A 14,821-nucleotide genomic window follows, 5' to 3' on the forward strand; every position below is an offset into this window, starting at 1 on the left:
GTTTCATCTTAGGTAATATTAACTACTATGTTTCTATTAATGCTATAGTATTTTCCCATCATAAAAGTATATTGACTTTTTTCTATAAGGAAAAGATATTACATTTTTATTAATTATGAAATCACTTTAATAGAGTCTCTCTTTCATCCATGACAGTTTTTAATTGGTATATCTAGGCACACATCATGTGTTCCAACATAGGAACAATAGCTGGACAGCTACAGAAACACACACATCAGCAGGTGAGGTCAGGTAAAGCCTTGCTTATTCCTGCCAAAATTCATTGTATTTATTTATTTTTTGCCTCCAGGGTTATCTATCACTGGGGCTTGGTGCCAACAGTACAAATCCACTGCTCCTGGTGGCCTTTTTTTTTTTCTATTTTATTGGATAAGACAGAGAGAAATTGAGAGGAAGGGAAGATAGAGAGGGTGAGAGAAATAGAGACAGCTACAGACCTGCTTCACTGCTTGTGAAACGTCTCCACTGCAGGTGGGAGACAGGGCTCAAACCCTGATCCTTGAGCTTCGAACTATGAGCAAGCTACCTACTGCCCAGACTTGTTGATTTTTTTTTTCTTGTAGAATTACATTAATTAAAAAAAACTAAATAATTGTGATCATGTACATTTTCTGATTCTCACAGAAATGTTTCTAGAATTACTATTGATAAATATGATGTAAACTTTTGGGTTAAATATATATTTGCATATACATGACATATTTAATTATATTTACATAAGCTTGTTTTTGTAAGGCAATGATCTATTGTTGGCATATATTCCTTTGCTATCCTGCCTACTTTTTAAAAGCAAAAATTGCCAAATTATACAGATATCATTTAGTATCTAGTGTGAAACGATTACAGCTTGTCTTCTTTGACTTATCAAAATGGTGAATCATGTGAATTAACTTTCTTAGAGTTGAACTATTCTACATTCCTTAGAGCTCCTTGGAAGTTTATTCTTTTACTTGTACAGTTGAATTCCATGTGTTAACCTTTTATTTAGGATTTTGCTTTGGTATTTACAAGTTAGATGTATTTATAATGTTCTCTCTCCCTCCCTTTCCCTTTCTTCTATCTCTTTTATTTATTTATTTATTTTATAAAATGGAAATGTTGACAAGACTATAGGATAAGAGTAGCACATTTTCACACATTGCCCACCCCAGAGCTCCATATCCCATCCCCTCCCTTGATAGCTTTCCTATTCTTTATCCCTCTGGGAGTATGGACCCAGGATCATTATGGGGTGCAGAAAGTGGAAAGTCTGGCTTCTATAATTGTTTCTCTGCTGAATATGGGTGTTGACAGGTCGATCCATACTCCTGGCCTGACTCTCTCTTTCCCTAGTGGAGCAGGGATCTAGGGAAGTGGGGCTCCAAGACACATGATGGATTCCTCTGCCCAAGGAGGTCAGATTGGCATCATGGTATCATCTGGGAACCTGGTGGCCTCTCCAGAGATTGCCAGGTTGAAAGCAGCTTCCTTGCAGAGCTCACACCAGGTGTTGTCTCCAAGCTGCCATGTTGGCCCTGCCTCCTTCTCTTTCTCTTTTCCTTTTGGGTTCCATCTTTGCCATTCTGGGAGAGTATTCCATAATAGTTCCTTAAAAGTAATTTGGAAGGAAGTGTTCTTTTCCTATGCTCTAACGAACCCGAGGGGTACCAGAATAATCTTGATTCTTGAAAGTTTGAAAGAATTCATCTGTGAAACTGGATTTGGTGCTTTGGGGGAGGAGAGTTTTTTCTCTTTTTTTCCAGTTTGTCAATTTCTTTCAGAGTTACTGATCTGTGCCAGCACTATATAGTTACCTCAATGTCATTCACATTACTTGAGTTTCCATGTTTCTTGCCCAGCACTCCTTCTAAATCTGTGGCCATATCCCCCTACCCTATGGTAGGGGAAACTTCACTACTGATTTTTGCATATTTCTGCACTGATACTTGTTTGTGCTTGCTTTAGACTAACAAGTAGTTTATCTGTTGATTTTACTTATGCATTTGAAGAATCTACTCCTGAATTTATTTGTCTTCTAATGTGTTAGTTTGTCTGTTTCCTTTTACCCTTACTAGATTTGTTTAGCTGTGATGGTTTTTATATATGCATGTACTTATTTTGTTAATTTCTTTGAATCTAATATTTCACATGTGTTCTTAACTAGTGATGTGAAGCTAAGAAGCAATGGTTTTTCCTCTGGACATACCTTTAGTAATAGATATTTGATTTTCAAACTGTAGGGCTTTCATTCTCTAGATAGTCTGCCATTTTAATTCTGATTTCCTTACAACCTAAGAGTTGTAAAAATGGAATGTTTAGACTTACCAAGTAATACAAAGGTGTTTGTTCTATTTTTAAACTTTTTATGATATATCCAATTTCATCTCTTTGAATGAATAGTTATTGTTTTGAATATTTTAATACTACTTCTGCCTTATATAATTTGTTGAGTTGTCTTAATACATAATGTAAACTTTAAATATGGACTTTAAAGATGTGCTAATCGATTGCAGAATCTGCTAAACCACAGAACCAGCTCTACTGATTGTATTTTTCATATCTCCTACAAGTCTATGGTTTTCGCTTTATTAGAAGTTTAATGACTTACAGTCAATAGTAAAATATTGTAGTTGGTACCTGTGTAACATTTCTCAGTTTTCCACATAACACTCTTAAGCTCTCACCTAGATCCTCCTCCACCATCATGTTGTTCTGGACCTGGGCCCTCCCCTACCCCAGACTCTTCACTTTGGTGCAATATACCAAACCCAGTTCTAGTTCTACTTTGTAATTTTTCTTTCTGTTCTTATTTTTCAGCTTCTTTCCATGAGTGTGACCATCCCATATTCGTCCTCCTCTTTCTGGCTGATCTCACTTAACATGATTTCTTCAAGCTTCAACCAAGATGAGGTGAAGAAGGTGAATTTACCATTTTAATTAATTTATTAACTTATTTATTTATTTATTCCCCTTTTGTTGCCCTTGCTGTTTTGTTGTTTTAGTTATTACTGTTGTTGTTATTGATGTTGTTGTTGGATAGGACAGAGAGAAATGGAGAGAGGAGGGGAAGACGGGGTGGGGGGGGAGAGACAGACACCTGCAGACCTGCTTCACCGCCTGTGAAGGGATTCCCCTGCAGGTTTGAGCCAGGGGCTCAAACCGGGATTCTTATGCCAGTCCTTGCGCTTTGCGCCACCTGCGCTTAACCCGCTGCGCTACTGCCAGACTCACGAATTCACCATTTTTAACAGCTGAGTAGTATTCAACTGTGTATACAAACCACAACTTTCTCAGCCACTCATCTGTTGTTGGACATCTGGGTTGCTTCCAGGTTTTGGCCAGTACAAATTGTGCTGCTATGAACATAAGTATACACAAATCTTTTTGGATTGGTGTGTTGGGTTCCTTAGGATATATCCCCAGGAGAGGAATTATAGGGTCATAGGGTAGGTCCACTTCTAGCCTTCTGAGAGTTCTCCAGACTGCTCTCCACAGGGGTAGGACTAATTTACATCCCTAACAGCAGATTACAGAATCTGCTAAACCATAGAACCAGCTATATTGATTCTATTTTTCAAGTCCTCTACAAACCCCCCCCCCCGCCCCTTTAATTGATCTACTTGGGTTGACAGAAATGGAAGAAAGTCTCCTGCTGCTGGTGTTTCTGTCAATTTCCTATTTGAGTTCCCTGGGGTTTGTTTTATGACTCTTAACACTGTGCTATTTGGTGCATAAAGACTTACAGCAGTTATGTTGTCACTGCAGCTTATAATCTTTCCCTTTACAAAGTTATCTCACCTTAAAAAAAAAACTAACCACAACACTTTCTGGCTTTAAAAACAAAATGCCTTGTCTGTAACTAAAATTATCACCTCAGGTTTCATCTTACTAGCATTTGCCTGTATGCTTTCTTTTTTAAAAAACCTTTCTGGATCGGTTTTTGTTTGTTTGTTTTTTAGTAATTATCTTATGTGTCTGATGTGTTGCTGGTGTTGATTTTTGAACTGATTTTTTTTTTTCTTTAAGCAGCAGAGTATATCACACATTTACCGGCATGTGAATTTAGTCACAATGTAAGTTATGTTATTCTTTGTTGTTTTTTTCTAGAGGAAGTCTGTAATTCCACGCATCACAAACAATGGCATGTATATTTGGCATTTAATGTACAATCGTCACGAATATGCTTGTGGTCTCATTAGATTCTCAGGGATTCAGAACTATTTCTCCATATGAAACACTCCCAACTTCCTCAGCTGCTCCCATGACAAGAGATCCAGACCCTTGTTTTCACAGAATCTTCTTACCCCCATCTAACTTTGAGTTCACTAGGGCTAGAGGGAGTCTCTGACAGAAACTGACTCATCCATTTCATATCTCAATGGGAACATTTGGTTTTCCAGAGCTTAAGTCTTACAAACCATCTGAGTTGTCTGCACCTGCTTCTACTGAGGCGGCCCTGCTTCCACTTACTCACCCACAGGTTCTGTAACTGAACACAATGAAGCTCTCTTCGTCAGTCCTCTCTACGAAGGTCACGCAGGTATGCTTCTCCCAGTGTCTCATGGCCTGCTTAAAGATGGCCCTCTGACTTCCTGAAATGACAATGCAAGTACCCACCCCTTCACTCATGGAACCATGGCTTGCTGGTTTATGGCAAAACTTGTGATCAAAATGAACTTGTTCTGGTGACCTAGGTTAAACAGGTACTTACAGTCAAGATTTCCATTGCTAAGAATATGGTATCATGGGGACGCAGTGGGTTAAACATACATGGTGCAAAATGCAAGGGCTGGCTTAAGAATCCCCGATTTGAGACCCCAGCTCCCCACCTACGGGGGGGGTCAACTCACAAGCAGTGAAGCAGGTTTGCAAGTGTCTATTTTTCTATCTCTCTGTCTTCCCCTCCTCTCTCCATTTCTCTCTGTCCTATCCAACAATAACAACAATAATAACAGCAATAATAACAACAACAATAACAACAGGGCAACAAAGGCAATACAAATGGGAAAATAAATGGCCTCCAGGAGCAGTGGATTTATAGTGTAGGCACCGAGGCCCAGTGATAACCCTGGAGGCAAAAAAAAAAAAAAAGAATATGGGATATCACATGCCAGAACTACCAAGGCTCAGAGAGTAGGAGTCTGTGAATTAAATAGAAAAAAAAAAAAAAAGTAAAAGTAAATTTGCAAAGCACTCCAGATTTCACAACTTTTCCTTTTATTACAAACAAACAAACAAAACAAAACAAAACAGAAACTGGTGGTGGCACACCCATTTAAGCACACATATCACCATGTGCAAGGACCCAGGTTCGAGTCCTCACTCCCCACCTACGGGGGCGGGGGATGCTTCACAAGTGGTGAAGCAAGTTTGCAGTTGTTTATCTTTCTCTGCTACTCTATATCTCTCTCAATTCTCTCTGTCCTATCAAATAAAAGAAAAAGAAAAAGAAAAGAAAAGGTCACTGGGAGCAGTGGTGAACACTGCCTGCACTGAACCCCAGAAATAACCCTGGTGGCAATTAAAAAACAAGCAAACAAACTCTTATTAAGTTTGGTCAATTTAGGAAATTTAGACCTTAGCAATCTGGGTGGTGACATAGTGGATAAAGAGCTGGACTCTGAGGGCCAAGCAGTGGTGTAGCCCAGCAAAGGGTGCATGTTATAATGCACAAGGACCTGAGTTCAAGCTCTTATCCCCCTCCTGAAAAGGCAGGAGGCAAGAGTTCACAAGCAGTGAAGAATTCCTGCATGTGTCTTTCTTTTTCTCTCTCTCTCTGTCTCCCCATTTCTTCTCAATTTCTCCCTATCTCTATGCAAAATAAGTAAGTGAGAGTTTGACTCTAAAGCGTATGGGACCGAGTTTGATTTCTGGCATTGCATGTACCAGAGTGGTGCTCTATTCTCTCTCTCTGTCTCTGTCTTTCTGTATGTCTCATTCATTAATTAACTAACACATCTCAAAACGAAAAAGAAGAGGGAGTTGGGTGGTAGTGCAGCAGGTTGCGCGCACGTGACACAAAGTGCAAGGACTAGTGTAAGGACCCCAGTTCGCGCCCCTAGCTCCCCACCTGCAGGGGAGTCACTTCACAGGCTGTGAAGCAAGTCTGTAGGTATCTTTCTCTCCCCCTCTCTGTTTTCCCCTCCTCTCTCCATTTCTCTCTGTCCTATCCAACAACGATGACAAAAATAATAACTACAACAATAAAAAAACAAGGGCAACAAAAGGGAATAAATATTTTTTAAAAAGAAGAAAATTTAGACTTTTGAAGAAATTCCCCAGCACTGCATCCATTCTTTCATTTCGTCTAGTATTTATTTATCAGTTGGTACCTTCATGCATTTTAAAAATTCTGTCTACATGCACATCCATGCTACTTTGGCAAGGGGTGGGTGTGGCATTTTGGGAGAGAATCCTTGGGCCTCATTTGCTACAAGATCTTTGAGGGAGGACAACTGGATTTATTTTCTGGAGTTGAAGTCTGTTGAATAAGGTGACAATAAGCAGATTGGGAGCAGGGCACTGTGAATTTCAGTCTGATAGTATCATATAGTCCATCGATCTCAATAACAGGCTCACTCAATAACAGGCACACTGTCATGTGTAAGGCTTGGGTCCCTAGCCACTACATAGCACTATCTATATGGGGGAAGCTTCATGAGAGGAAGTATCATGTCTTTTCTTCTCTCTCCTCTGTATCTCTATTGTTTTCTTTCTCTGTCTCTCACTCCCTCTCTTTTTGTTCTTTCTTACTTGCTTGCTTGCTTTTTTTGCCACTAAGGTTATTGCTGGAGCTCAGTGCCAGCACTATAAATCCACTGCTCTTGGTAGACATTTCTTTTCTCTCTCTCTCTCTCTCTTTTTTTTGCCACCAGGGTTATCGCTGGTGCTCAGTGACTGCACTACGAATCTACTGCTCCTGGAGGCTATTTTCCCCATTTTTTGTTGCCCTTGTTGTTACCTTTATTGTTGTCTTTATTATTGTTTTCATTGCTGTTATTGTTGGACAGAACAGAGAGAAATCAAGAGAGGAGGGGAGTCAGAGAAGGAGAGAGAAAGACAGACACCTGCAGAGCTGCTTCACTGCACATGAAAATCCCTGCTGCAGTTGGGGAGCCAGAGATTCGAACCAGGATCCTTATGAGGGTCCTTGTGGTTTGCGCCATGTGTGCTTAACCCGCTGTGCTACCACCCAGCCCCCCCTATTTTCTTTCTAATTCGTTTTACTAGATAGGACAGAGAGAAACTGAGAGAGGATGGGGAAATAGAGTGAGAGAGACACCTGCAGGCCTGCTTCACTGCTCCTGAAGTGTCTCCCCTGCAGGTGGGGAGCTGGGGGCTCCAACCCAGATCCTTGCACTTACTGTTATGTACCCTAGACTGGGTAGACCACTGCCAGGCCCCTCTCATTTTCTTAAAAAAAAAATCCACCAGGAGGGATAGAATTGTGCAAGTATGGAGTCCCAGTGATAAATCTGGCAGAGAAAAAAAATCAGTCCATATGAGATGACAGACTATTTTGATTTTGCTAAAAGTAATGAAAAAGAATCTACAGGACAGAGGGCAGATAGCATAATGGTTATGCAAACAGACTCTCATGCCTGAGGCTCCAAAGTCACAGGTTCAATCCCCCGCACCACCATAAGCCAGAGGTGAATAGTGCTCTAATTAAAAGAAAAGAAAAGAAAAAGGATCTAGAAATATTGAAAGATCCTTGGTTGGGGGCTAGGCAGTGGCACTGGTTAAAGGCATACACTAGCATAAGAGCCCAGGTTCAAGCCCCTGATTCCCACCTGCTTCACAAATGGCAAAGTAGAGCTGCAGGTGTCTCTCTGTCTCTCTCCCTCTCTCTCTCTCTCTCTCTCTCTCTCTCTCTCTCTCTCTCTCTCCCCCTACCCCTCTCAATTTCTCTCTGTCTATACCCAATAGTAAATAATTTTTTTTTAAGAAAGATCACTGGTTGGGGAATAGTAAGAATTGTTTGGGGCAGGGGCAGTAGTACACCCGGTTGAACACATATGTCACAACTGACTGGGGTTCAAGCCCAAGGTCCCCACCTGTAGGGGGAAAGTTTCATAAGCAGTGAAGCAGGTCTGCAGGTGTCTCTCTTTCTCTCTCCTTCTCTACCTTCCCTTTCCCTCTTGATTTTTCTCTGTAATAATTTAATAGTAGTATGTAAAGAGTGGTTGGAAGTGGAACCTGAATCTCCTTGTTGAAAATCAACCAGCCAGCCAACAAACCAACCACTGAGAAGCTTCCATCATAATGGAGAAAATATGGTGTCATACTGCTGTCCTCAAAAACATACAGGGAATAAAAAGCAACTTCGCTGTCCATATTTTATATCTTAACACTTGAATTCAAATTGTCTACAGCTCAGTCACTCATTAAAACAATAATCTTACAGATTACAGTTTAGCATAAAATCTATGTAAAGAAAATTCTCCATATAAAATTAATTGGGACCTAGTGGTGGCTCACTTAATTAATTGAGCACACATGTTACAATGCTCAAGGACCAGGGTTCGAGCTCCTGGTCCCTACCTGCACAGGGAAAGCTTTGCAAGTAGTGAAGCAGTGCTGTGGGTGTCTCTCTTTCTCTCTCTATCTCCCTCTGCCCTCTTGATTTCTGGCTGTCTCTATCCAATAAATAATTTTTTTAAATTAAAAAATGAAATGAAATGAGTTAATAATTAATTTGTCATTTAAGCAAGGCACTACTCAGTTCTATTGATGGTGCCAAGTATCAAACGGGCACCTTCTCAATTGCAAACCCCATGTACTACTGCACTATCTCCCTAATCCGAATTAATGAATTGCGATTGAGGCTGTATATATCTTTGGTGACGAAAGCCTGCCAGATCTGCAATAACGCAGTTAAGACACCAAAGAAGAAAGCTTAGTAGCTACCTGGGCACGCAGTTTACTCCCCTAGTAGAACTAGGAGCTCCCTGAGGCTCAGGGAGAAGTCCACGTCATCTTTTCATCCTCAGTCTAGAAGCCCTAGGCTCTAACCACTGGAATGAAAATGTTCTAGCTTCACAAACACCACTAGAAAAGACAGAGACAAAAGCTGAGAGAGACAGAGAAGTTTGAAGATGCTACACGCTCTCTTCCAGAGTCTCAGTGTTTAGGTTCCTGTTTTAAGGTCTTTCTTCACTGCTTTTTTCAGTAACTTTTTCAGCAGTGGTTTCAAGGATTTTTTTTTAAACTTTATTTATTTGATGCCTCCAGGGTTGTTGCTGGGGCTCAGTGCCAGCACTATGAATCCACGGCTCCCAGCAGCCATTTTTTCCCCTTTTCTATTTTTATTCAATAAAAAGAAATTGAGAGGGAAGGGAGAGGTAGAAAAGGAGAGAGAGAGAGAGAGAGATACTTGCAGACCTGCTTCACTACTCATGAAGTGTCCCTGCTGCCGATGGGGAGCAGGGGCTCAAACCCGGATCCTTGTGCTTAGTACTATGCGCGCTTAACTGGGAGTGCCACCACCCAGACCCCTTATTTTTGGATAAATAGAGAAATTGAGATGGAAGGGAGAAATACAGAGGAAGAGAGAATGAGAGATGCCTGCAGCACTGCTTCAGCATTCATAAAGCTTCCCCCCCTGCAGGTGGGGACCAGGGGCTTGAACCCAGGTCTTTGCACACTGTAACATGTGCATGCTACGGAGTGAGCCACCACCTGGACTGGTTCCCAAGGCCTTTGACAAGCCTCTAGGCCACCATCTTCATCAGCAAAGAGATGGATTTGTAAACACAGTCTGAGTGGACAGCTTCTAGGCAGTTTGTTGTCGCAGATCCCCCAGGCATTCAACTCCCACAAGCCACAGGCCTGCTTAAGGCATAACTCTTGGGCATCCAATGTTCTAGGTGTTGGACATACAGGAGTAGAAATAAGATAGAAAGGAAGATCCCTAGGATAGGGAGATAGTTCACCGGATAGGGTGCCTTCACTACCATGTGCGTGGCCCAGGTTCAAGCCTTGGAATCAGTTGAGGGGAGTGGTGTGGCAAGGGAAGAAACTAAAGTCAACAAGCAAAAAGAGTGCAGGCAAAATAATGTCAAGTAATGCCAAGTGTTGCGAAGATCACAAAACAGGGCACCATGAGGAGAGAGAATAGAAGAACAGAAGAATTCTAGATCTTTCTTTTCCTTTTTTTTCTTTTTTTAAAACTTCTCTTTATTTATTGGCTAGAGACAGCTAGAAATCGAGAGAGGAGGGGAGATAGAGAGGGAGAGAGACAGACAGAGAGACACCTGCAACTCTACTTTACCACTTGTGAAGCCCCCGCCCCTCCGCAGGTGGGGGCTGAGGGCTCAAACCCGGGTCCTTGCCCATTGTAACCTATGCACTCAACCAGGTGTGCCACCACCCGCCCTCAAGAAGATCTTTCTATGGACATGCCACTCCATCTGAAACTCAGGTGCTAAGAAGCCAGTCAAGCAAAGATCTGGAGAAAGAACATTCTGGGTTGACAGAAGGGCAAGTGTAAATGTTCTAGGAGAAACAAGACAGGCATGACGACAAAAAGAAAGATGGTCAACATAAGTGTGGGGCTTAGAAGGCAAGGGGAGGGGATCGGGCATAAGGATACTGGTTCGAGTCCCCAGCTCCCCACCTGCAGGGGAGGTTATTTCACAAGTGGTGAAGCAGGTCTGAAGGTATCTCTTTTTCTCTCTCCCTCTCTATCTCCCCTCCTTTCTCAATTTCTCTCTGTCCTATCCACTAAAATGGCAGTGGGAGGTAGGTATGGATAAGCCTCCAGGAGCAGTGGATTCATAATGCAGGCACCAAGCCCCAGCAATACCCTGGAGGCAAAATAAACAAGTAAATTTTAAAAAGAAAAAAATACAAGACAAGAGAAGGAGAAGTGTCGATGCCTAGGTGGCAGAGGGGGCCAGGGCTACTCAGAGCAGGGCTTTAAAGCTCACGGTCAGGTGTTTCATCCGTGGCAATGGGAGTCAGTGGACAGTTTAAATATTTTCCAGGTTATTAACATTACTTGTGGAGAATGCCTCATCACTATGTGTCAGGGTCAGGTGTTATTCTAAGAGCTTTAGCTAAATGAACTCACAACATCTCCAATTCGACCTTATGGGCCAGAAAATATTAGTAACCCCATTTATAGAAGGGAGGGCCGAGGGAGGAGGAATCAGGCACACTGCCCCAGAGTATATTATTGCAAAGTGCCAAAACCAGGATTGAACTCAAGTGGTCCCTCGGGACCTCTGGTTCCTGTGTGGGGTTCTTCTGGGGATGCAAATCTACAATGCTTAGCCAGGCAGAAGGCAAGCACCACATGTAGTTACTCACATTCTTCCTTTTGCCTGGAAGATTCCATTCATGCACATCTTGTGCCACCCTTGTCTATCCTTCAATGCCCAGGTTTAATACACTAGGTTTAATACACCTTTGAGGGGTAGCCCCAACAGAAAATGCTGTTTCCCTAGGTGTAATGCTCTGGACTCTGCAGTCATGAGAAGCTCTGAACTGGGAAGACTCAGTCAACCTGGGAAGACAAAGCACACAGCAAGCCTCATCAGGGGGTACTGACCAGTGAAGTTTCCACCGATGACATAGGGAATGACCCCTCCTGGCCATATCCTCTCTGTCCGTGAGGTTGTGGCCCTTCTGACACGGGGAGGGGCGCTCTCAGATCTGGCATTCCAGGTCCCGGCACTCTGTGGCAGCGTGGCACTGTCCCGATCATCTACAAGAGAGTCATTGATTTTGTCTTTGGAATTCCTCCAGCATATTATAGTTAAGATTACACTATCTGCAAAAGAGGTATTGGAAAGGAAGGAGGGGCAGGCAGTGGCACACCTGGTTAAGCATACATAGTACTAAGCACAAGGATCTGTGCAAGGATCCTGGTCATGCCCCGGCTCCCCACCTGCAGGAGGGATGCTTCACAAGCGGTGAAGCAGGTCTGCAGGTGTCTGTCTTCCCCTCCTATCTCTGCCCTATCCAACAACAGTAATAATAGCAATGACAATAATAACAACAAGGACAACAAAATAGGAAAAATGGCCTCCAGGAGCAGTGGATTCAGTGATAATCCTGGAGGGAGGGAGGGAGCGAGGGAGGGGGGGAAATATGGGAAATAAACAGAAACTGAATTTAATGTTCCAAGTCAGGCTATGACCCCTGGAAACAGCAAACATAGACTGGTGAAAAAGACACCATAAAGTTCCTAATGAAATAGTGTCTACTTAGATACCCTCCTCATCTACTTCCTATTATACTTCCCTCACTCACTCCCAAGCTAACCTTATCAAAGCAAGGACTGCAAAAGCAGAATAAGGGCAAGGGACAGGCACACTTTTTAACCATGACTCTTTAGTCACTATCAGGACACCCCATCAGCTGGCGCCCTAATCGGGGAATCCTGAGATTCCCAAACAGACATGATGGGCCTAGACCTCGAATAAATCTCTCCCTCCATTGTTACTGGTCATCTCTATCAGGAACAACACAAGAGACCCCTTTGTGGGCCCCCATAGGACCTTGCCCTCAATGTGGATCAACAATGGTAGAGAATGTTCCATCCTCCAAAGGGAAGTTGGACAGCATACTCTATGCTACATCTGAGGAAGATGGGTCCTGAAACTGAGGCAGCTTGGAACGTTCCTACTCATGACCACAGAATATGAGTTTAGACCTACAAGGATACAGAGGTCACATAGGCTCCAAAGCTGAATATGGGCCCCAGATCACATCAAATCAATGGGATTACAATATTTCTACACCTTTCCCATATTAGGGAGCCACTCTCTTCCCTGATTCAGCTTTCTGGTCTTTTTTCGAGCCATGACATCATGTCCCCAGACAATAACTTGGATCCACCTGCATATCAGATGTCAGATGTCAGGCTCAAAAAAAAAAAAAAAAACCCGCAAAAACTAGTGTAGTCACGGGCCCTTTGAAATACAACTAAAATAGGCTTATTAACCATCTACAAAACAGAAACCCCCCGCCAACTCATCATCTGAACCATTCCAGCCTTTAGGTTCATGATTAGTCAACAATTTGTTTGGCTTTGTATGTTGACTCTTTTTTCAGCCCACAGGTTCCAGTTGCTAAGATGATGCCAACTGGACTTAAATGGGCAGACAACCCCACCAATGTGTCCTGGAGCCCCGCTTCCCCAGAGTTCTGCCCCACAGAGGAAAGAGAGAGAGGGGCTGGGAGTATGGATTGACCTGTCAACGCCCATGTTCAGCGGGGAAGCAATGACAGAAGCCAGACCTTTCACCTTCTGCACCCCATAATGACCATGGGTCCATACTCCCAGAGGGATAAACAATAGGAAAGCTAACAGGAGAGGGGATGAGATATGGAGTTCTGGTGGTGGGAATTGTGTGTAGCTGTACCTCTCTTATCCTGTTTTTTGTCAGTGTTTCCTTTTTATAAATAAACATTAAAAAAAAAAAAGAATGGCTTAAGCCTGTGCTGGCTGGTGGTGCACCTAGCTGAGTACATATGTCACAACACATAAGGACCCAGGACTGAGCCCCTGCTTCTCCATCTGCAGGGGGAAAGCTTTGTGAGCAGTAAAGCAGATCTGCAGGCGTCTCTCTCTCTCTCTCTCTCTTTCCCTCTCTCCCCTTTCCCTCTTGATTTCTGGCTATCTCTATCCAATAAATAAAGATAATTTTAAAAAGAGAGAGAGAGAGAGAGAAGAAGGGCTTAAACCTGTTGACTCCAGAGCTGGGGAGACAGCATAAAGTTTCTGCAAAAAAATTCCAGAAACTCTGAGGTCCCATATTCAATCCTCAGTACCACCATAAATGACAGCTTCTCTCTTATCTTTCTGTTTCTTTCTCATTAAAAATAAACAGTTTTGGAGCCCCTGCTCCCCACTTGCTGGGAGGTCACTTCACAAGTGGTGAATCAGGTCTGCAGGTGTCTCTTTTTCTCCCTTCCTACCTCTCCTCTCCTTTCTCAATTTCTCTCTGTCCTATCCAATAAAATGGAAAAAGAAATGAGTACCAGGAGCAGTGAGTTCATAGTGCCCATAACACCATGGCCCAGTGACAACCCTGGAGGCAAAAAAAAGAAATAAAGAAAGAAAGCAAACAAGAAAGAAAGAAAGAGAGAAAGAAAAAGGAAATTTTATCTTTAGGAAAAACTTAAAAAAAAAAAAAAAGATTATTTATTAGGCAAGGGTACATAGCATAATGGCTCTGCAAAAAAATTCTCCTGCGTGAGGCCCTGCAGCACCATAAGCCAGAGTTGAGCAGTGCTCTGGTAAAAAATAATAATAGTAGTAGTAAAATAAAATAAAAAATAAACATTTTTAAAAACCTGTATCCCCAAGTATTACCAAATTTATTTATTTATTTACTTATTTACTTATTTTTGTCTCCAAGGTTATTGCTGGGGCTCAGTGCCTGCACCATGAATTCACTGCTTCTGGAGCCTATTTTTTCCCTTTTGTTGCCCTTGTTGTTTATCACTGTTGTTGTTGTTATTGTTGTCATTGCTGTCTTTGTTGTTGGATAGGAGAAAAATGGAGAGAGGAGGAGCAGACAGAGAGGGGGAGAGAAAGATAGACACCTAAGATCTGCTTCACTGCCTGTGAAATGACTCCCCTGCAGGTGAGGAGCTAGGGGCTCGAACCAGGCTCCTTATGCCAGTCCTTGCGCTTTGTATCATGTGCACTTAACCTGCTGCACTACCACCCGACCCCACCCCCCAAACACACACATTTACTTCATTCGTCACTCTGAAAATGAAAGGTTTTGTTTTCAGTCTGCTTGTCCAGAGTACTCATTTCTTCCCTAAAAATCTTTAGTCTTTGTTTTTGTCAACTCACCTT

The 14,821-nt window shown here is 42.5% G+C and overlaps 1 protein-coding gene across 1 annotated transcript in view; it reads right to left on the reverse strand.

Annotated features, from left to right (window-relative positions):
• The window catches only part of TLL2 (tolloid like 2), a 219,481-nt gene that overhangs the window by 87,831 nt on the left and 116,829 nt on the right, over positions 1-14,821 (reverse strand). The window contains exons 4-5 of the mRNA XM_060192830.1: positions 11,555-11,710; positions 4,475-4,592 (exon numbers count right to left, since the gene is read on the reverse strand). Coding sequence (XP_060048813.1) covers positions 4,475-4,592; positions 11,555-11,710 — 274 coding nt within the window. The remainder of the gene's footprint in view (positions 1-4,474; positions 4,593-11,554; positions 11,711-14,821) is intronic.

The sequence above is a fragment of the Erinaceus europaeus genome, chromosome 1, assembly GCF_950295315.1.
Source record: "Erinaceus europaeus chromosome 1, mEriEur2.1, whole genome shotgun sequence".
In the NCBI taxonomy this organism is placed as follows: Eukaryota; Metazoa; Chordata; class Mammalia; order Eulipotyphla; family Erinaceidae; genus Erinaceus; species Erinaceus europaeus.